The sequence below is a fragment of the Vombatus ursinus genome, unplaced genomic scaffold (assembly GCF_900497805.2).
Source record: "Vombatus ursinus unplaced genomic scaffold, bare-nosed wombat genome assembly UNPS02014781.1, whole genome shotgun sequence".
Taxonomy (NCBI): Eukaryota; Metazoa; Chordata; class Mammalia; order Diprotodontia; family Vombatidae; genus Vombatus; species Vombatus ursinus.
This window is the reverse complement of record NW_020954559.1, coordinates 44,847,992-44,870,520: the sequence shown is the minus strand read 5'-3', so window position 1 is coordinate 44,870,520 and position 22,529 is coordinate 44,847,992. Positions and strand designations below refer to the sequence as shown.

Genomic DNA, 22,529 nt, shown 5'->3' with positions numbered 1-22,529 from the left:
TGCCAAGGGAACAAACTGAAAACACCTAATAAATCTTTTATTAACTGTGCTTTGTGTGGAGAGCATGACTCATATGCATCACTCACAGATCGTATTACTGAATTCTCCTAAAACATATGGATTTCTTCCCCAGTCAAACTCTAAAAGTTTTACCTCATCTGAATAGCTATCGTGGTCCTTATACATTCTGTAAGGAAAGAGATAAACCTGTTCATAAAAAAAAAACATTTATTTAGAAATAGTAAAAGCCAGAGTGAGCACATTTTGGAATATTTCCTTTCTGTAAAAGAACCTTAACTGGTATAATTATTACATCAATTTTTAATTCCAGATTCCTACCAAAAGCCATCTACCACCCCCCAAACCCCCCATTGAAATTAAATTTGAGGACATCCAGAAGGAGCCAAAGAATATTAGAAGGATCAGAAACTTAATACAAAAGTTTAACTCAGGACTGTGCTTGACCATGCTGTCCATGGATGAAACAATATATTACTATTGGCAACAATAATTTCAAGCAGTTGGAGGCATAACATAATCTAAGAGATGCATATGTGTTTTTCATTGACACTTTTACTATCTACATAATGAGTTGACTGAAGGAAAGGTCATTCACATACAACAACAGATTATTACATTATCCTATAGGAATAATGGAACTACAAGAATCTGACATAAAATCTAGAGTAAAATAGACTCGAACCTTATAGAATTTTCATAAAGCGAATTATGGCAGAGCCACAGTTTGCATTGTTTGGGGCTGATACATTCTGGTTCCATTATTTCTGGTTAACTTAGAATCAGCCCTTTTCCTTTTCAGCCTTGTTGAAAAGATTACTAATACTAATATTAATTTGTTATAATTGCCAAAGATCACAGAATCTTAGAATTTAAAGGGACCCCAGAATTGGTCTAGAACTTTATGCTTATTACATTGGGAAAGGGCCCATTTTATATTACTTCTTGAGGTAGCCACTTCCATTTTTGAATAACCCTAATTGTTAAGAAGTTTTTCCTTACAACTCAATAGGTGTTTCCCCCCCCTAAATTTTCCTTTTGTGTAATTTCTGCCTATTATTCTAAATTCTCCCCTCTGGGGCCAATCAGAGCAAGTCAATTACCTTTGCCATGTGATAGCCCTTCTGATATTTGAAGATAGCTAACACCTCCCCAAATCTGATCAAAAACCTGAAATCCTTCAAACTAGTTCTCTCATGACATGATCTTAAGGCTCTTCACCATCTTGGTTGCCCCTCTCCTCTCAACACTTCCCAGCCTATCAATGTCCTTCTTACCCAGCTTATCAGGGTCCTTCCTAAAAATGTGTCCCACAGGATGAACAGTATTCCAGATGTACTCTGACCTGCTAGGGCTCAGAAGTACCATCTCACCTCAGACACTTATTTACCTGAGTGAACCTGAACAAGTCATTTAACCATTCTATTCCTCAATTTCCTCATCTTTAAAATAATGGGGTTGGAATCAGTGGCACTTAAGGTCCCCTCTAAATATGAATCTGTGATCTTCTGATTCAGAAATCTCTCTAGTCCCGGATGTTAATTAACCTTGTCAATGCAGCCTTGCATACTGGATCACATTAGCTTCTTGGGTGTCATGCCGTTATTGACCTTGCCCACTAAAATCCCCAGACTTTTTTTTTCTAGTTATGCTGTTGTCTCTGACCATGCCCTACCCCTACACCATCTTCCATATGTTAAGTTCCTTTGTTGAACCTCTGTATAAGAGTTTCATGATGCATGGATTTGGACTCAGAGCATGTGGATTCAAAATTCACCTTAACCACTTATTAACTGTGTGACTTTAGACAAGACACTTAATTTTTCTTGTCTGTAGTTTCCTCATTTGGAAAATGAGGGATTCAAGGTAAGTAACCTCCTAGTTGTCTCCAAGCTCTAAATTTAGAATGATTTTAAATTCTACATAAATCTATAATAATGTATATGTTCCCACTCTACTAAATCTCATGACATTATTCAGCCCAATAATAGAATCCTGACTTTGTTATCCAGTGTGTTGGTTATCCCTGATGACTTTAATCCTGGCCTTAGGTGGAATAAATATCTTCCATGCTTTTTCTTAGTTACCAATAAAAATGTTAAGACATAGGACTAAGCATAGATTCTTGAAGTGCTCTACTAACGGTCTTCTAATTTTACTCCCTCGAGCCCACTCCTTTCCATCTTTTCAACAAGAATGGCATGAGGGAGGTTGTCAGACACCTTACTAAAACTAGATAAAATATGTGTTTAATTTGTATTGAAGAATGTTACTCGTGCGAAGTTTTTTTTTTTTTTTAGGAGCTTCTATTCATCCCAACTCTGTATTGAGTAAATGCTAAATAAAGGTTATTGACTAGTGAAAAAGTAATTAAAATCCAGATTAACCATGTCTACAATATTCCCTTGATCTGTAAGGAACATTGCCCAAAAACAAACAAACAAACAAATAAATAAATAAATAAAGCAGGGGAAAGGAGCTGTTACAATTAAAATTAAGGTAAACTGAGGCACAGAGTTCCAAACATATTCATTTTATTGGTAAGACTAGCAATTACCAGTCTTTGACTCCTCAGGAAGCCAAAAGATCCTGAATGAGGGCTAACAGATTAATTTTATGGACAAAAGGAGGATCATCCGAAAACTAGAAGGTAGCATCATAGATAGGGAAAACAATATGAGTAGTTACAAAACCTGCAACATCTTAGATGTGGGGGACAGTATGATTGGCTGGAAATTTGGAGTGCAGAACTAGCAACAGCCCCTCGTTCCATCTTGTAGCTTGGAAAGTTCATTGTTGGTGTCCATCTGCATAGTTAGTATCACAGTGATAACAGACCAAACTCTCTTGAAGGGCAGTCAGTGCTGCAGAGATAACAGACCAGCTTCCTTGACATTCACCTGCATCCTTCAAGGATTACAGCTTTCCTTGACACAAGACTGGAACAGTGATTAAGCAGGAGATCTGAACTTCTAAACTTAGCTTAGAGATAATGAGTGATTTACAGGAAAGCTGAACTTCCAGACTTAACTCAGAGACAAACAAAATGTGACTTCAGTAGTTACACAAAATGTCGTTAGTGATACAAAATGAAATCAATTACAGAAGAGAATCAGTTTATTTTCTTAATTTTCAGAGCTTAATCTTTATTCTTGAGAAAGCTATGGTCATTCTTTGTGATCATTGCTTCCCTTTCTAGCTTTTCACTGACAGTACCTTTAATGATAGACTCTAAAATATTCCCAGATAATTAGATACTCAGCATACTTCACTAAACAATTAAATGATGGCCCAATATTTTATAAAATATTTAATAGCATTGAATATTTGTTCAGATTGTATAATACTTTAAGTGTAAAAATTAGGTTGAATGTACATTGGCTCAAGGGCATATACTAATAATGGTTTCCTTTTTCCTAAAATGATTATGCAGAGAAAAAAAAATATTAGCTGAGTGATTTAGATATTTGGGTTCTGGTTAATAAAGGTTTTACTCTGAGTTCTAAATAGTACATGAGTTTTAAAGAATAGATGTAAATGCATAACTAGAGCTCTTGCTATCATAATAAAGATATCTGTTTACTTCGTTTCATTTTAAATACTGCTCATTCTTTTCTGTTGCAATTCAACCAGATAAATGGTATGATTTAAAAACAACACAGAACAAGTTGGAGGGAACAGTAAGAGGGAAAGCTAAGGCAAAGATGAAAATGAGAAAAGTAACTCAAGTTGTCCTTTGCACAAAATGTAATAAATTTGCCTTGAGCCTAGTGTACTTTGGGGGGGAGGGGGTTTCTGAAAAATTCTAAGAAGAAAATCTAGAGACCACTTTTCTAACCCCTTTAGTGCTATTTAAGTATAATAATAAAGTAAAAAGAATAGGAAAATCCCTCCCACTGATGTTTTTCCCTTACTTCCCTTCCAACAACCTTTACCCTATAGCCCTTTCTCATCATTTCACCAAGTTTCTACCTCATCATTTTCCTCCTCCCTACTTCTTATCTTTTTGCTGTAGCTCTTTACCTACCCATGGGGCCTCATCCCTTATCTTGCTAGTTTTTCCCTTTGGAGTCCCTGGCTCACGTCACAAGAGTCAGAGAGGGTATTGAGGGTGGAAGGACATTATATCAAAGGATCCGAGTGCTGAAAAGAACCTTAAAAGTAAATACTAAGTTCAGCGCCCAACCGCCTGCCCCATTTTACTAATGAGGGAAACTGAGGCCCAGGGATGTTAAGATGACCCTGCCTAAGGTCACAAAGCTATTTATTGATGTCTCAACTTCTCCTACCACCAAAGAAGAGATACTCCTGGTGTTAAAATTTTAACTTATTTTCCCATATAAATGTTGATTAATTTAATCAGTAGGCTTTTTTGGACCATTTAGAGCACTGTTTTGTTGGGGAAATCTGTTCTGAATGTGAAATACCTGAAAAAATGAATCTCTATTTAACACAACCTGTTACTGTTAGTAACTGCCTAAAATTAAATAACACAAAAATCAGACCTGGTATTAAAGGTTAGAGTCACAGTATTAGGATCAGTTTCTCAACTCCACAAGATTAATTTTAGTTATTTATTCAGAGATGAAGGAGAGAATTGAAGCTTGAGGAACTGTCTGTTTGAAGATCTAAATTACTAGAGTTTGTGGGTGGGGAGAAGAACAGTGATTCAGTCATTAGAATATATGTAAAGAAATAATGATATCATTAGTTTTAGGTTTACATTTTGACAAGCATCTTTACAATTCTAAAACTTGAGGGTGGTAGAACATTTTTTTCTTCCCTCTTTAATATTTCTTAATTCTTGCTATCATGTTGCCGTCTTGCTTGACAGACGTTATTGTTCAGTTTCTAATGTTGGAATTTTTCATGTGAATTTAAACCTTTGCCAGCTTCCCCCCAGAGCAAGCAGTTTAAGCACCATTTTCCTGTAATTGTATCACAGAACACAATAAAAATCATTCCCTCCACTGCCAACTTTCCAAATAGTATATCTGCTCATGCTCAGTTGAAGAATGATAAAATTATGGAAGGATTAACTCAGTGTGGAAGCTTAGATGAGCTTGGAGGCTGGATGAGCTTATTATAAGAGGGCATGGGGTAAAGACTTGGAACAGTTCAGAGTGGCCTGTTGGTACCCTGAGAGTTCTTGCATTAGTCAGGGAAGTAGGTCATTATTTTCAAGTTAGCACAATAGTGGCTCCAAGCAGCAGATTCCTTTCACACCTTATGTTGCAATCTGGCTGGTTAGTGGCATAGCACTTAGTTTTGTTTTGTTTTTTTCTTTTTTGAATTACCTATTTGAATGCACTAGACTGTTTCTATTATGCTTTATAAGCACTTAAGCTAAATGTTTTTAATATATAATGAAATAGCATAGTCATTAAACAGAAGTGAATTTGGGTAATATGCTTTAAAAATTATGGTGTGGATATTTCTGAGGATAAATAAGTTAATGAACAACAAAAATAAAGCCCTTTGTCTGCCTTTCCCACTTTAGTTTTCTTTTGGGACACCTTCTTAAAGTTATTTGGATGTGGCTTTGCCATTAACTTTGCATGTCTTTGCTATTATCTGCTATTATCCAGGAGGAAACTGGCAATATGTTTGTATCTTAGGATGGTGTCCACTGAACTCTTTAAGGTAGTACAATCTAAAGGATGTTGGACAAACGATCAAAAATAGGACATAGTTTCATGTTATAACTTTAATACCCTGTTCCTTCTTTTCCCCCGTCTCTTGATATACCAAAGGACTACAGCAGGGGTCCCCAGACCTCCTAAAGATCTATTGATAGGTTTCAGGCAGGTCAATGAACTTGAATGGGGAAAAAAAAATCACATTTTTATGTTTACTAACCTTTGGTCTCCTGAGTTCAAATCCTGCCTTAGACACTTAACTAGCTGTGTGACCCTGGGCAGTTCACTTAATCCTCAGTCTCAGTTCCTCATCTGTAAAGTATGGTAGAGAAGAAAACGGCAAACCATTTTAGTATCTTTGCGAAGAAAACCCCAAATGGCGTCATAAAGAATAGGACATAACTGAACAACAATAAAATCTTTTATGCACTTAAAATAGTCTAAGAAGCAATCAATGGATGGGTCACTAATTCCAAACCGTAAATGTCTTTCTCTCAAAATTTGGGAAAAAGCCTCTTGTGGTGAGCCCACACTGTGTTTGAAATTTTTATCACCGGTTTTATTTCTTAAGGACCTACTGCATTCTTAATGAGGTCCAGGTTAAGACGTCATTGAAGAAGAGATTACCTGGAAGTGACAATACATTAGGTAACTTTAGCAGAGGTTAGTTTATCTGATGATTCATTAGCACTGACTATCCTATGGTGGAGAACAAAGATTAGAACACAGAGCAGGTAAGTGTGAATGGGGAGAAAATTTTTAGTATTCAGTTAGAAGTTAGAAGCATCTGCCTAGCTAGAAGAGGGTGCTGCTCTTGGAGACCCTGAGTACTTATATCGGACAGCCTTGAAAGGCGGCATATGCCTTGCATTTGCCATCATACTCAGTGTCTTGGTTAATTTTGCTAACCTGCATTTTTTCTTTATTCTTTAGTTTTTGTCATAAGGGAAGGCCTTTGGGGGAGAGAAGGGTTATATTTGGAAATGAAGGTGACATTAAAACAAAATATTAGTATTAAAAACAAAAAATAAGCATATGTATTGGAATAAGGATAATTCAAAGTTTTCAAAAACCTTAAAATTTAAAAGAGAGCACTTAGTCATCATATAGCCCAGCCTTCCACCTGTGCAAGAGTACTGACAACACTCTGTGAGTTCATACTTAATGTACCTGAGGGATGTAGAAATTGTCCCCAGATGACTTATCTTTTCAGTAAACTAAGCTCGCTTTCCTCTGTTTTTAATTGGGCTTTTTCAGTATTATCAGTTACTTTGCAGGTTCCAAAGTGAATGACAATTATGTTGTTATTCAGTCATTTCAGTCATGTCTGATTTTTTTTAACCCTATTTGGGATTTTCTATGCAAAGATACTAGAGTGGTTTGCCATTTCCTTCTCTGGCTCATCTTACAGACGAGGAAACTGTGGCAAATAGACTTAAGTGACTTGCCCAGGGTCACATAGCTAATTAATGTCTGAGGCCAGATTATCTTCTATTTATATTGGATTTTTTTTGTATTATTAATGTGAATGTGAATTATAATTATAGATCAGTATTAATTAAGCCAGCTGTTGAAATGTAGTTTTGAGCAACCATGTTAATATTTCCTGATGGTAATCATGAGGTCTTCTAATCACACATGGCCAGTGCATTGTTTTTGTTAAGTTGACAGTGAAATTTGTTGTAAGCACAAATGCTTCCCATTTTATATTTTGAAAAACACTTGACTTTATGTTTATTACTTGTTTTATCACTAAGCTTTCCCCTTTGTTTCTGACAGGGTTGGGTAAGACAAAAAGAAAGACAAGCACAAGAGATGCCTCTCCCACCCCTAGTACAGATGCAGAGTATCCATCCAATGGAAGCACCGCGGACAGGATTTATGATCTCAACATCCCAGCCTATGTTAAATTCGCATATGTTGCAGAGAGGGAGGATGAACTCTCCCTCGTGAAAGGATCCCGGGTCATCGTGATGGAAAAGTGTAGTGATGGCTGGTGGCGAGGTAGCTACAATGGACAGATTGGCTGGTTTCCTTCGAACTATGTTGTAGAGGAACTTGAAGAAGCAACAGCTGATTCCCCAAGTTTCCTCAGTTTAAGAAAAGGAGCATCAATGAGTAATGGCCAGAGTATGAAAGTGCTCCATATTGTTCAAACACTCTATCCTTTCAGTTCTGTTACAGAGGAAGAGCTCAACTTTGAGAAAGGGGAGACAATGGAAGTCATCGAAAAACCTGAAAATGACCCAGAATGGTGGAAATGTAAAAATTCACGAGGGCAAATTGGCCTTGTTCCTAAGAACTACGTAGTCATCTTAAGTGATGGTCCTGCCATGAACGCTTCCCATCCACCTCAGATAAGTTATACAGGGCCATCTTCTACGGGACGGTTTGCTGGAAGAGAGTGGTATTATGGGAATGTTACACGACATCAGGCTGAATGTGCCCTTAACGAGCGGGGTGTCGAAGGTGACTTCCTTGTTAGAGATAGTGAATCTTCGGTAAGTACTATTCAATCTCCAAATCTTCATCTTACTAATTTTTCTGTTTTTTTTTTATGGACAAAAAAATGCATGAGAATTTAATATTTGAGTAATTCAAAAGGTCTTTATTTTTGTTGTTCTGAGTCTACCTCCAATGACATAAATAGTTGCCCTTCTGTGACTTAGTGGACAGTAGATTTCTTGAGCTACTTTGGCTCTTAGAATTTCTTACTTGGAGACTAACTTTTACCTCTCCACACTTACTGAGGCTGCTCCTTGAACAGAAGATAAATAGCATGCCATTGCACCTATGCTTGAAGGCTTTAAAATATTTAAAAAACATTAAATATTATATTATTAAATATTATATTATTAAATATTTTAAAATAAATATTCAGGTACATAAAATAAAAAATAACCATATGTAAAATTGTAGATTATTTACACTTTTAAAAAATGTATATTAATGTGAACAAAATCTGATCCCTCTCAAACCCTTTTAGCTTGGTAAGTGCTGCCAGATGTGTGTTTTGCTGGCATGGTCTTTGAGGGTGCAAGGTCACCTCCATGATACGATGAGGCATTGCTGGGATTTCATTTCATTTTTTCGTGATGTGGAAGGATAAACAAACACATGCATATTATGCTAGTAGCAGCATATGAGAGTATACAACACATTTTTGAGCTTCTGTTTAAGGGAGAAACAGTACAGAAAGTGATGTTAACTGCTTCAAAAATTATTTAATCGAGCGCTAAAGGAATAGTTATTCACTTACTTGCTGTTATAATTTATGCTTATTTCATTCTTCCTGCTAGAGTACCTTCCTCCTCCTTGGGGGGAAGGAGAATGAGAAACTTTAGTGAGTTTATTATCTATGGATAATTAAGGTATTTATGAGTTTATTAACTATTTCTCAGCCATCTTTATATAGATACAAATAAAGTTTCTTTTCACTGTTGACAACATAAGGTTTCCCTTCTGTGAATAATTCCCTTTTACCCATTTAGTGATATATTATTTCCTCTATGTCAAACAAAGGTATGAGTACTTCACTGTTAATAGTTATGCTTCATGAACTGCCTATTGAGTTTTCTTTTTTTAAATCCTGCCACCCCAAGTTCATCTTTATTGCTAGTATTGCAGATATCATCTTTGAATAGCTTTTCAAGAACTTGTGAGCATTGCTGAAAGAAATGTGGCTCTTTTAAATGGTCAGAAATCTGTTAGTGATATCAGTACCACAGTTCAGTTCAGTTCAGTTCAGTCATGTTGTAGTTGTGTCCAAATCTTCATGACACCATTTGGAGTTTTCTTGGCAAAGATACTGGAGTGTTTTGCCATTTCCTTCTCTAGCTCATTTTATAAATGAGGAAACTAAGGCAAACAGAGTTAAGTGGCTTGTCCAGCATCACACAGCTAGAAAATGTCTGTGGCCAGATTTGACCTCAGGAAGATGAGTCTTCCTGACTCTGGGTCCTGCGCACTATCTACTGTGCCACCTAACTGCCCCATCAGTACCACATGACTTGCTGATTTTGTCCATGTGTGTAAGCCCATATTATACAAGTGAAATTGTCTTCATTCACTGTATGAATGAATGAATGTCCTGGTTGGTTTCACCAGTCTCATTTTCTTCTAGCACTAGTTTGGACAGCTATAATAACCAAATGTGGACTGTGAGGATACAGCATAATTTATCTTGCTTATTCAGTGTATTGATTCTAATTCCATTCAGTCTATTGATTTTTAAGATGTAGAACATACTTCTTTTATTTACTTATGTTTTGTTCTTTTGCTTCTTACTATGAAACTATTAATGCCCCTGTGAGTCAAATAATTATATATTCAATATTTCATATTTCTAATCATAGGTTTAAAAGTAGAGAAGTTTCATTACTTAAGATTATTAAAATGAGATTTTTGCATCTTAAAGGCATTAGGAGGATATCATCATGGTAGAAATTGCAATTGTTTATAATGATAATAACTTCATGGAATTGGAAGCAACCTTAGATTTTGCTCAGGCAAACAAGCATACTACATCTAAAATCCCTGAGATTTTCTTATGATGCCCAATATTATTTCTGGCAGGGCATTTACATTAAGTTATTCTCAAAGGATGTAGGTTTTGTATATAGCTTCTTTGATTTTATGTTCAAGTCTTCAAAAATCATATACAGTAGAGCTTTTAGCCTCTTAAAAGCAAAACTAAGAAAAATACTGAAACCCAATTATAGCATAATACCTAATCTATCTCAATTCATTGGGATATATATAGATATAAATATCTTTTTATATCTAGATAAATAGATATAAATCTGGATATAAAGAAGTAAAGCAAGTTAGCTCAGGGACCCTTCCTCTACAGAAGAATGGCTAAAGTCTTATTTTGGGGGAGAATTAGGCTACTGTAGATGCTGACCCACTGGGACATCTCCTACTTACTGTGATGGAGAGGCAGTATACTACATTAGACAGAGCACTGAACTTAGAGTCAGCAGAGACCCAGGTTCAAATAAAGTCTTTGAAAGGAGCTATGTGACAATGAGGGCAAAACACATAAACATGCTGGGCCTCAGTTTCCTCATCTGTAAAAGAGTGCTAATACCAATAGGGTTTACGTTTCAGGGTTGTCGTAACAGTTGGGCGCATGTAAAATGCTTTGTAAGTTCTATAGCTTTGTAAGCTATAGAGAACTCAGCCGTTATGGAGAAAATAAAGGACTTTCAACAACCACAAAAAAAGCTACAAGCACAGAACAGAATTGTAGTTGAATAAAAAGAGGGTAATGAGCTGATCAGACTGAACTTTAAAAGATGCCTATACCATGATGGGTCCAGGGTTCTGAGGCTTAGCTTTTCAAGTTCAGAAACTTGATTTTATCAGTTTACACAGTGTGATAAGGATCTGAGAAACATTCACACCCATCAAACTCAGAAAATGAGAGTTTTTAAACCCAATTTCCATGTTAAAAATTCATAATGGTGGGAAGGAGGGAAAGAAGGAAACAGTCTTTTATTATTAAGTAGCCATTATGTGCCAGGCACTGTGCTAAGTGCTTTACAGATATTATCTTACTTGATCCTCAGAGCCATAACTGGAAGATAAGTGCTATTTTTGTCTGCATTTTACAGTTGAAGAAACGGGGAAATTGAGGTTAAGTGATTTGCCCTGGCTCCCACAGCTAGTTAGTGCCTGGAACCAAATTTTAACTCAGGTCTTCCTGACTCCAGGCCCAGCATTCTCTACACTTTGTCAGCTAGCTGCCCCTAGCTAGTGCAATGCCCTAGTCATACTGACCTTCAAGTAGCATTGTTTAGAAGATGATATTAACTAAATTCTTTAAAAACCAGGAAGTTGCTCATTCCTGAAGGAGGAGTCATTCTCAAATCAACTGTCCTTGTAAAGACCACTAGATTGTTGGAGCAAAGGTAAAAATAAAAATCATAAAATTAGAAGAAATGATAAAATTGAGAAGAAGATATTTTGCAATTAAAACAACTACCACCTGAGCTATTATATAAAACAAAAAACAATTGCAAAAAAAAATAAGGAATGGATGTTGACAGATTATGACTATTTCCTGAAGAAGTGTATATAATGTAAATCAAATGATATAATGAGAAAACCAAAAAAGCTTAGAAATGCCTCAACAAGCAAAACTTGATCTCATTGTCAAGTGGAGAGAGCTATTTGACCTCAAGGGGTGCCAGTTTAGAATAGAAACTCATTTGTAGAATCTTACAGCGGAAAGTGATAGAAAGTATCACCTAATAAAGATGACAAGAATCAGTAGAAAGAAAAACAATTTTAAAGGAAGTTTAATAATGAAAATCTTAACTTCTATAGGAAACCTTCCCTAACCCTTAATTCCAGTGCCATCTCTCTTTTAATAATTTCTAATTTTTCATGTATGTAGATTGCTTTATTTACATTTGTTTGCATGTTGTTTCCCCCATTAATTGTAAACTCCAGGAACTATCTTTTGCCTCTTTTTATATCCCCAATGCTTAGCACAATAGTAGGCATTTAATAAGTGTTTACTGATTTGAATTAGGTGACCTGTCTGAGCAAAGTCATCCTGATAGCACCTGAAGATGAAACTGGAAGGCAAAAAACACCGAAAAGCAGGGTGATGATGGTAAAAATGTATATAATAAATTCTTTCCATCATCAGAACAATGTAGCCCCATTATATTTGGATATGTCTTAGGTATGCTGTATGAGATTGGCATGAGAGAAATGGCATTGAAGAAGAAGATAAGAATAGCTTGTAGAACTGACCGAGGATACCAAGGAGATTTGTTCTGGAATTAACAGTTTAGAGAATGCTGAAGCTTTGGTTCTGAAGAAACAGAATACCAAAGACATATAGATCTTAATTATTACCCCCTGCCCAAAAAAAAAGTTGATAATATTAGTGATAGATAATATTAGTAATTTGATTAAAATAATTGATGTGTGTACACACAGAAGGCATCATTGATGAAAATTTGAGAAGGAACAGTTAGATTATCCCAGATGATGTTCTATAGCTTTTGTTGTTGTTGGGAGGCAGCTAGGTGGCCCAGTAGATAAAGCTCTGGGTGTCCAGAAGACCTGAGTTAAAATGTGACTTTAGACTTGTAGTAGCTGTGAGACCCTGGGCAAGTCACTTAACCTTTGTTTGCTTTAATTCACTGGAGAAGGAAATGGCAAATCACTCCATTATCTTTGCCAGGGAAAACCCATGGACAGCATTGTTGTGCTGTGGTCCGTGGGATCACAAAGAATCGTACATGACTGAAGAAATAACTGTTAGTTTGTAGCTATAAATGTGCATTATAAATAAATAAATGAGAGGGAACAAGTAGACTAAGCCAGATGACATTCTTTAGCTGGCCACATATTTAGTTAACTGAAAAATGTAGAGAATACAAGATCCCACGGTTTTTTTTTTTAAATTAACAATAAAAAAAAAATTAATTCAGTTGAAAAAATTCTGCCTTAAAGAAAGCCCTTCCTCTAAGAACATCTCTCTCATACATATATCAAAAATCACATAAAATACCTTGAAGGATGTAATAATAAAGATAACCTCAGATTATTAGTATTAAAGAAGATATAAAACAGGGAGACATATGCTTACCAAAGGCATTTGCCTCAGTTTTAGCGGATATCCCCATAGAATACAAATGGAACAGTTATTTCCTATATATCTTGATTGACATGGCACTGATTTACATCATACCCTGAAACGCTGAAGACCCTTCTGAAGGCAGCTGGAGGTTCAGTAGATAAAACACTGAGCCTTGAGATAGGAAGCACTGAGTTCAAATCTGACCTCAGACACTTAATAGTTGACCCTGGGCAAATCACTTAGCCTCTGTTTGCCTTGGTTTCCTGAACTGTGAAATGAGAATAATGGCACCTACCTCCTATCCTAGGAGATCCTGTTGTGAGAATCAAATGACAGAGATAATATTTATAAAATGTTTAGTGGATGCTAAATAAGTGCTCATCCACACTAACCAATCTCTGTCCCGCCCCTCCTCCACCCCTTCTAAATGAATTCTGAAGTCACTCAAGAGTTTGACTTAACTAGCCATATAAGGAAAAAGAAAAGTGGATGAAGAATGTCCATTGTCCAAATGTTATATACCACTGGTTGGCCAATCTATTGCGTTTATCCATGAATACATATATCTTGAAAAGACACTGTCAGTGGACAATGGGCCAGGTCCAGAATTGAACAGAAAAAAGAGCACAGAAAATCGCTTTTAGGAAATCGCATAGTTATCCTAATGGCCCCAAGCTTTTCCTTGAAATTGGCCCATCTTTTTAATATCATTCCTGTGATAATGTATGATGCATCATACCAATCTCTGGATAACTGTAATTAAGGATTGGCCAAAAGACAATGAAAAGGTACTTGACGGGCATGAATGGGCTAGCACTTTGCAAATGAGAACATGTGCCAGGGAAATAGCAGAGAGCAGAGGTATCAAACATACAGTCCATGAGCTGCATCTCCCCAGTGCTGCCTGAATCCAATGAAAATGTAATTGGGAATATTTTCAACAAAATAAATACAAATGCAAAGACCATAGATAATGTTAATGTGTGCTTTTTAAAAAAAATTATGCGACCCTCAGGGATCCTTATATATGGTTTAGTGGCCCCCGTGACTCCACTGTCATTAGCAAAAGGTATGGCTAGGTAAAAAGATGAGTTAACTATGTATCAAGTATGAGGGATAACTGATGAACAACTTCAGGATCAATATCCATATAGTGTCCAGAGAACTGGCAGATGACCTCCAGCCCCACTAGATGAGATATCCTGTCACAGGTTTGTTTGTAGCAGGACAGCAATGAGAGTCTCACAGGATGGCTGGTAAAGGATAGATTGTGTTCCTCAGCAGTGTGGTGAGTACCCACGTCAAAGAAATCATAGATACATTGAGGTGCCAAAATAATAGGGTTGAATAGAGATATACCTTAGAGGTAACCAGAATACTTATACTTAATATCTAATGCTCTTTTCCTACTCTCAGGCTGCCTAGAAAAATCAATTCAAGATGCATGTTATAAGTAAAACATATTATAATGAAAAGCATGAAAATAGAGCAAAAGAAACTAGAGGGTCTTGAGGGAGAGTTTAGCCAAAATGTTGGCCTATCTCTATCCCACTGTGGAGTATATTTTCTCATGATCCACTAGATAAATGTATTCTTTCTTAAGGTCTAATATTTTTATCTTTGCCTCCCCTTCCCTTTTTCTAGGGTTTGTACAGACTAGCACTCTTCTTTAATGACATTAACATTAACTTAGACTTGGCTAAAATCTATTAGACCATAGTTTATCTAACATAAATTACTTCTTAATTTTCTTGAAAAGAAACTTGGGAGAAAGCTTATACCTTGAGATTTGGGAAGCTACCTCATCTCAGTAATACCTTTCTAAAAACTTTCTGAGCGTGGATTTCTTCTGCGTGTGGCTAACTTAATCACTTTTATGCTGATTCTCATTTCTATGCTTTTATTTAAGAATACAAAAGTAAATTCCTTGAGGGCAGGGATTGTTTTGTTTTGTCAGCACCTAGCATCATAGACACTTAAAATAAATGCTATTTAGTTGGTTGGTGCATTGGTTCTGTCACTATGAAGGATATGGAAAACACAAACACCCTATCCTTCCAAAGGCCAGAGTTGGCTTTCTGAAGCAGAAAAGAAAAAGAGTATTTCCTCTTCATTGCTCATTTCCAATCTTTAGCTCTGTCCTAAACCTAGATGTCATGACCTTGTGGTTTTGTCACCAAAGAAAATAAAACAGAAAGGAAAGGAGTTGAATGGATAGATGAGTTTTAAACATTTGACTTGAAATTTCCATAGTATGGCTTTTTATGTCTATACCATGTTGCCTCAGTCAAAGTAAGAACTCTGAAAGACCTTAGCTTAAAAAACCCAAGGGCTCCCACTACATCCAGGGCCATCTCCAGTTGTCCTGATCTATATCTCACCGCTGGACCCAGATGACTCTGGAGGAGAAAGTGAGGCTAGTAACTTTGCATAGCCCTCCCTCACTGAAATCCAATTCACCTGCAAGTCATGGCATCATTTTCCTGATGTCATGGTCCTCTTCTAGAATGAAGGACAAACAACAACAAAAATGCTATTAATAAATTATTTGTGTTCTATTTTTGAAATTTTTATAATACAGCATATACCACCCGAGCCTTTGAAGAATCTTTCCCCCAGGTAAATGAAATTTAACCCTGGAACAAGGAGAAGTGTTCGGAGGACAGCTTTCCTGCCTGCTTTACTAGACCACGTGTAATACAAATGACAACCTTTTCTTGACTACCAAATTATCATTCTAAGTATCAATTATTGTAATAGGCTATGGTACCATGATATCCTGGAGAGGTCTAGAAGTGAGTATTTCTTAACTTTAGCCACTGAATGTTCATACCTCCTCTTTTGTAGTTGGTAGACCTGTAGTATGTGGCACAGAGATGCCTACAGGCCTTACTGGGGTGGCAGGACTGTTTAATCTCCCTGTTGTCTCCATCTCACAGCTGTCTAGGTACCACCGTTGTCCTGTTGTTCTCTGACCTGTGCCCCTACTTCTGCTGCTTGCTCTTTATTCCCTGTGTACTCTTTATTTCTTGTTTTCTCCTTAGCTTTCCCTCTCCCAGCTTTTCTTACCTTTCATGTGAGAAGGGCCTTCATTTTATAACCATAGCCACGTTTTTTTTTTGTCTTTGTACCCCTAACTCTTAACAAATGCTTTGCACACAGTGCATGCTTATTTGGTCTGGATTAAAGGGAAGGAATAGATAGTGCCTTGGCATTTTGAAATTCATAACATAAATAACATAATTGTCTTTAAATAGATGAACCCTAGCCTAAATTGTTTTTTTCCTGGAAGCTCCATAAATTGCTCACTCAGTTATTCTTTCTTAAGTGTTGTACGCATGACAACTGTAGTCATTAAAATACTTTCTGCTTTCTACTACATCCTCCCTCATTTAGTCTAAAAATACTTAAAGGTTAAAATATAATCCTTATAAAATATAAAGTATTATCAGTAACATGCATGCAATAAAACCCATGGACATAAAGTTTTTAATCTTATGAAAGATGGTGAATTTATGTAAAACTATTGGCTTCCCATTTACACAGACATCGTCTCCTGTTCATTTGCTGTCATATAGAATTGTTTATTTCAGCTGTATGGCACATTTGTCCCATTTGGCACTTGATGTATTTCATATATTTTCTTGGTCGAGTATATATAGACAAAATATCAGATTTCAAAGAATCAAAGCTTCCTAACTTTGGAAGGCATCTCTGAGGCCAACCTTTGGATAGCTCTAATTGTTAAAAAAAAAAATTATTTCTTTCATTGAGCCTAAATATGTAATTGTGCAACATCAACCCATTGTTGCAGGGCCTGCTGTCACAGCCCAAGCAGAGTGAGTCTAATAAATAAGATATGTATTTTAAAGGGATATTATTATATACTTTTTCTCATCTTCTTTCTCCTAATTATCTTGGAGAAGAGGGTAATATTACCTCTAAGTTTTTTGTTTTTTTTCAGTGTGGTCATTTTTCAGTAGAACAGGTTGTATAAGAAAACTGCACTCAGGGAAGGAACTTTACTAATGCAGATTTTAGGGCCATGGCATTGATTATTTATGTATTCAAACTTGTTTTCATTGGTACAAAAATTCTTTTACCAGTGCAAAGGAGTACTTGCTCTGCACCTTAGTTGTAGAGAGTTTGATGGGCTACTGAGAAGTTAAGTGAGTTGCCTAAGATCACACAACTTAAATCTTTCCAATGTGGAGGGAGATCTCTGTCCACTACATCATATCCTCAAACAAATTTACACTGCACACACTTCTTCATTGCTTGAATTCTTCCTTTTAAGAGAATAGGAAGATATCAGATCTAGTGTACAAAGAAACACAGTCATAGAATCCAACCATTTAAAACACCTTTGTTATTTTAGAGATCTACTACTTAAGAGAGATTTTACTTGTAAAGCATAAGAGTGACAAGATTCATGAACTCTATTTCTTGGATATCGCATTTCTCATAATCTTATTCTGTTTCAAGGTTAATTAGAACATGGATAACATAGTAAAATTTGAAGCAATTATGATTCTTAAATTTACAGGCTCTAGATTTTATAATTCTGTACTGTTATTTCTAAGTTATCTGTGATTAGGATATTCATGGCCTGTGGAGTGGCAGAGAGGACCTAATAAGCATGGCTATATGTTAATACAAAGACTGAAGTTATTTCCAAGGTAGGCAAGAGCCACAATATCTATCTCTTATGTCTTTAATTACCGAGATTATAATTTGTTTCATAAATTGAAGCTTCTGGAGCTTTCTGTCCAGAGACTGAGGGGGGATGAAGTGGCTGATCACAGGGGGATTGCAGGGATCTCTTTCCTGGTGTTGAGGCAGGATTCTCTTGCTTTGTCTGTGCTTGGATCTGGGTCACAGTTCTGGCTGGTGGTCCTGGGGCGAGAAGGAGCACTGGCATGGTGGCGCTTGTAGTAGCAGTGGAGAGGGAATCCTCCTCACAGTTCCAAGGCAGAAAAGAGTGCTTGTGGTCTCTCATATACCAGAGCTCAGGCCAGGAAAGGACTAAACACCTCACCCCTTGTCATACCACCTTGGCAGAACTGAAAATTTACGGGTCCCTAGAAGTATTTCTGAAAACAGCTGCACGAAGCACCCAAAGCTTGAGACAGTACATTTTCCACACTGGAAGCAGACCCCTATCTTAACAAAGAGTTTATAACTCAAGTAATTGGCTGGGATCATGAGCAAACTTCGCAAAAAAAGTTAGACCATAGAATCTTTCTTTGGTGATAAAGAAGACCAAAACATATACTCAGTAGAAGACAATGAAGCCAAAGCTCTTACATCCAAAGCCTCCAAGAAAAATATGAATTGGTCTCAGGCCATGCAAGAGCTAAAAAAGGATTTTGAGAAGCAACTAAGAGAAGTAGAAGAAAAACTGGGAAGAGAAATGAGAGTGATGAAGAAAATCATGAAAAACTAGTCAACAGCTTGCTAAAGGAGACCCAAAAAAATACTGAAGAAAATAACACCTTAAAAAATAGCCTAACCCAAATGGCAAAAGAGGTCCAAAAAGCCGATGAGGAGAAGAATGCCTGAAAAAGCAGAACTGGCCAGATGGAAAAGGAAGTCCAAAAGCTTACTAAAGAAAATACTTCCTTGAAAATTAGAATGGAGCAATTGGAAGCTAGTGACTTTATGAGAAATCAAGACACTGTAAAACAAATCCAGAAGAATGTGAAATATCTCATTGGAAAAACAACTGACCTGGAAAATAGATCCAGGAGAGAGAATTTAAAAATTACTGGACTATCTGAAAGCCATGATCAAAAAAAAAGAGCCTAGACATCATCTTTCAAGAAATTGTCAAGGAAAATTACCCTGATATTTTAGAACCAGAGGGCAAAATAGAAATTGAAAGAATCCACCAATCACCTCCTGAAAGAGATCACCAAAGGGAAACTCCTAGGAATATTGTAGCCAAATTCCAGAGTTCCCAGGTCAAGGAGAAATATTGCAAGCAGCCAGAAAGAAACAATTCAAGTATTGTGGAAACATAATCAGGATAACACAAGATTTAGCAAGCTTCTATGTTAAGGGACCAGAGGGCTTGGAATATAATATTTTGGAGGACAAAGAAGATAGGATTACAACCAAGAGTCACCTACCCAGCAAAATTGAGTGTAATCCTTCAGGGAAAAAAATAGACATTCAGTGAAATAGAGGACTTTCAAGCATTCTTGATGAAAAGACCAGAGCTGAATAGAAAATTTGAATTTCAAATACAAGACTCAAGAGAAACATGAAGAGGTAAACAGGAAAGAGAAATCATAAGGGACTTATTAAGGTTGAACTGTTTACATTCCTGCTTGGAAAGATGATATTTGTAACTCATGAGACATTTGTCAGTATTAGGGTAGTTGGAGGGAAAAATTATATGTGTGTATATAGATAGATTAATAAATAGAGGGCACAGGATGAGTTGAAGATGAAGGGGTGAAATCTGGAGAATAAAATTAAGGAGTGAGAGAGGGTTATACTGGGAGAAGGAGAAAGGGAGAGGCAGAATGAGGTAAATTATCTCACATAAAACAGACAAGAAAAGGCTTTTCAGTGGAGGGGAAGAGGGGGAAGTTGAGAGGGAATGAATGAATCTCATTCTCATGGGATTTGGCTTAAGAAGGAAATAACATACACAATCAATTGGGTATGGAAATCTGCCTTACCCTACAAGAAAATAGAGGGGAAGAGGACAAAAAAGCAGGGAAATGATAGAGGGGAGGGCAAATTGAGGAAGGGGGTAATCAGAGGCAAACGTTTCTAAGGAGGGACAAGGTCAAAAGAGAATAGAATAAAGGGGGGCAGGATAGGATGAAGGGAAATATACTTAGTTTTTCACAATATGACTACTGTGGAAGTGTTTTGCATGACTATACATGGATAACCTGTATTGAGTTGCTTGCCTTCTTAATGAGGGTGGGTGGGGAGGGAGGAAAGGAGAAAATTTGGAACCCAAAGTTTTAAAAACAAATGTTAAAAAATATTTTTTTTAATTGTTTTCATATGCAAATGGGAAATAAGATATACAGGAAAATGAGGTATAGCAATCTAACCTGCCCTACAGGAAAATTGAAGGAGAAGGGGATAAGAGAAGGGGTAGGGGAGATATAAGGGAGGGCAGATTAGGAGAAGAGGTATTCAGAATGCATGCCATCTTGGGGTGGGGGGGAGGAACAAGATGGGGAGAAAATTTGGAACTCAAAATCTTGTGGAAGTGAATGTTGAAAACCAAAAATAATTAAATTTTTTAAAAATTTAAAAAAAGAAAAAATAGAAAAAACAAAAAACAAAAAAAAATAGAAAAAGATTTGGCAACTGATTTGGCAGTATCTATCTTAACCTGCCTGGACTTCACTTACCTCATCTGTAAAATGAGGGAATTGGATTAGATAATGAAGTCCCTTCCAGGTCCAAGTCTGTGATCAATGGAGGAGGTTATGCCCCAGCTCCTTTTTTAAGGGGATTAAGTTTAACATAGTGATTGTCATAAACGTTTGAAAGGAAATTTTTTTACAGTAAAAAGATCAGTTTGGAAGCTCTTTGTAAACTGGGATAGGAGTGGGTTGGCAGAGGTCCACATGAAGCTGTAATGTGAGTATTAAAGAGGCTCTTGCAGTGAGTGTGGCCAGTGATCATGGCTCAGGTGTGGGAGGCGGGTAGTATTTCAGAGTGGGAAGCTTTTAAAATTTGTGCCAAGATTTGTCATAATTCCAGCATCTCAACTGTGAACATTTAATATGCATGTGTTTATGTCTGTGCATATATACACACATGCACATAATTATTTTTTGAACTGGATTTGTGATATCATTCATATAAAGAACTACAGGTGAGAGACTTCTTTTTTCAGAGCAGATGGGTACCTTCTCTACAACTTCTAATCCTAAAGAATTGCCTGAGAGGCCGAGTGACTTGCCTTAGGTTGCACAGCTAAGTATGTGTGATAGGGGCGACTTGAAACTAGGTCTGACTGCATAACCAGCCCTCTGTCAACTCTGACATTAGCATAAATTCATGTGTTATTTATATTATGTTATGTTGTATTATATATTATGTTATATTACTTATATAACTCATTTATATATATTTATATCATGTTACTTATCATATTATATTATATTATTATGCCATATTATTTACTTAGAGTAGTGGTGATATTATTTGTAAGTTTTTATTCTGACGTATATTTGTGGTCTTGTGGGAGGAAGTATACTATAGTGAAAAACCAGTGGAGTCAAAAATGTCATTTTGCCTCCTGTTTATATTTGGGCGAGTCACATAAATTACAATGGACCTCAGGTCACAAAAGTACTCTGCCTCAGTTTCCTCATCTATAAAATGTATATCCTAATATTTGAGCAATTTTACCACATTGATGTGAGAATAAAAATGAGCTAATATATGTAAAGCTTTTTGAAGTTTATAAAGTATTGTAAAAGTGTAAATTTTTGTTGTTATATTTTGGTACTTTAAAAGATCTTTTATTTCATTGGTGTGAATCCTCCTTTCTTGCTATACTGGATGGTTTTCATTAATCTCTGTAGCCAAAAATGCATGACATGATGACCAGCCTCCTAATAAGTCTTGCCACGTCTACCTGGGCTGGGCCTCACTCCCATAGGTTGTCTCTCAGGTTGGTTGGACTTAAGCAAAGCCCGTTCCCAATCATTGCTTTGCAAAATCGAGGGATAACTCCATTCCTCATTAAGACTGAGTCTTCATTGTTATTAAAAATCCATACTAAGAAAAATTCACCATATTACAGTGCAGTTCTAGCTGCAAGAAACTGTCGAGCTATCATGTCCAAACCCCTCATTTTGCAGATGATGAAACTGAGGCATAGAGGTGTTAAATGACTTGCCCAAGGTCACAGCTAGTTAATTGAAGAACTGTGACTAAAATTCATGTCTTCTGACATGTAGTGATGTTTATGCACTTAGCCTCTGCCATCTTGCAGATGAGGTACCTTTCTAGCAGAGCTAGAGCTAGCCTTGTAGGGAAATAGATTGGGGGGAGGGAGAGAAAGGAGAGAGTTATTGAACTTGCTAATAAAATCCATCAAGGATTAGCAAATTAGTGAATACTACCTGTGCTGACGCTTCTTTTTGCCTAGTGGTTAACTAAATTGTGCTGTCCTCGTTAGATGTAGAGCCTAGCAGAATGATGAATTGTGCTTAAGTTTGTTCTTCTGTTCCCAAGATTGATTGTTTTTGTTTTTTGTTTAAAACAGAACAACAGCAACAACA

At 36.5% G+C, this 22,529-nt stretch overlaps 1 protein-coding gene across 3 annotated transcripts in view; it reads left to right on the top strand.

Moving 5' to 3' along the window:
* Nucleotides 1-22,529, top strand: part of LOC114046277 (cytoplasmic protein NCK2) — a 192,998-nt gene that overhangs the window by 151,451 nt on the left and 19,018 nt on the right. For all 3 annotated transcript variants that reach the window (XM_027866566.1, XM_027866567.1, XM_027866568.1), the window contains one exon: nt 7,437-8,158. In XM_027866566.1, coding sequence (XP_027722367.1) covers nt 7,437-8,158 — 722 coding nt within the window. The remainder of the gene's footprint in view (nt 1-7,436; nt 8,159-22,529) is intronic.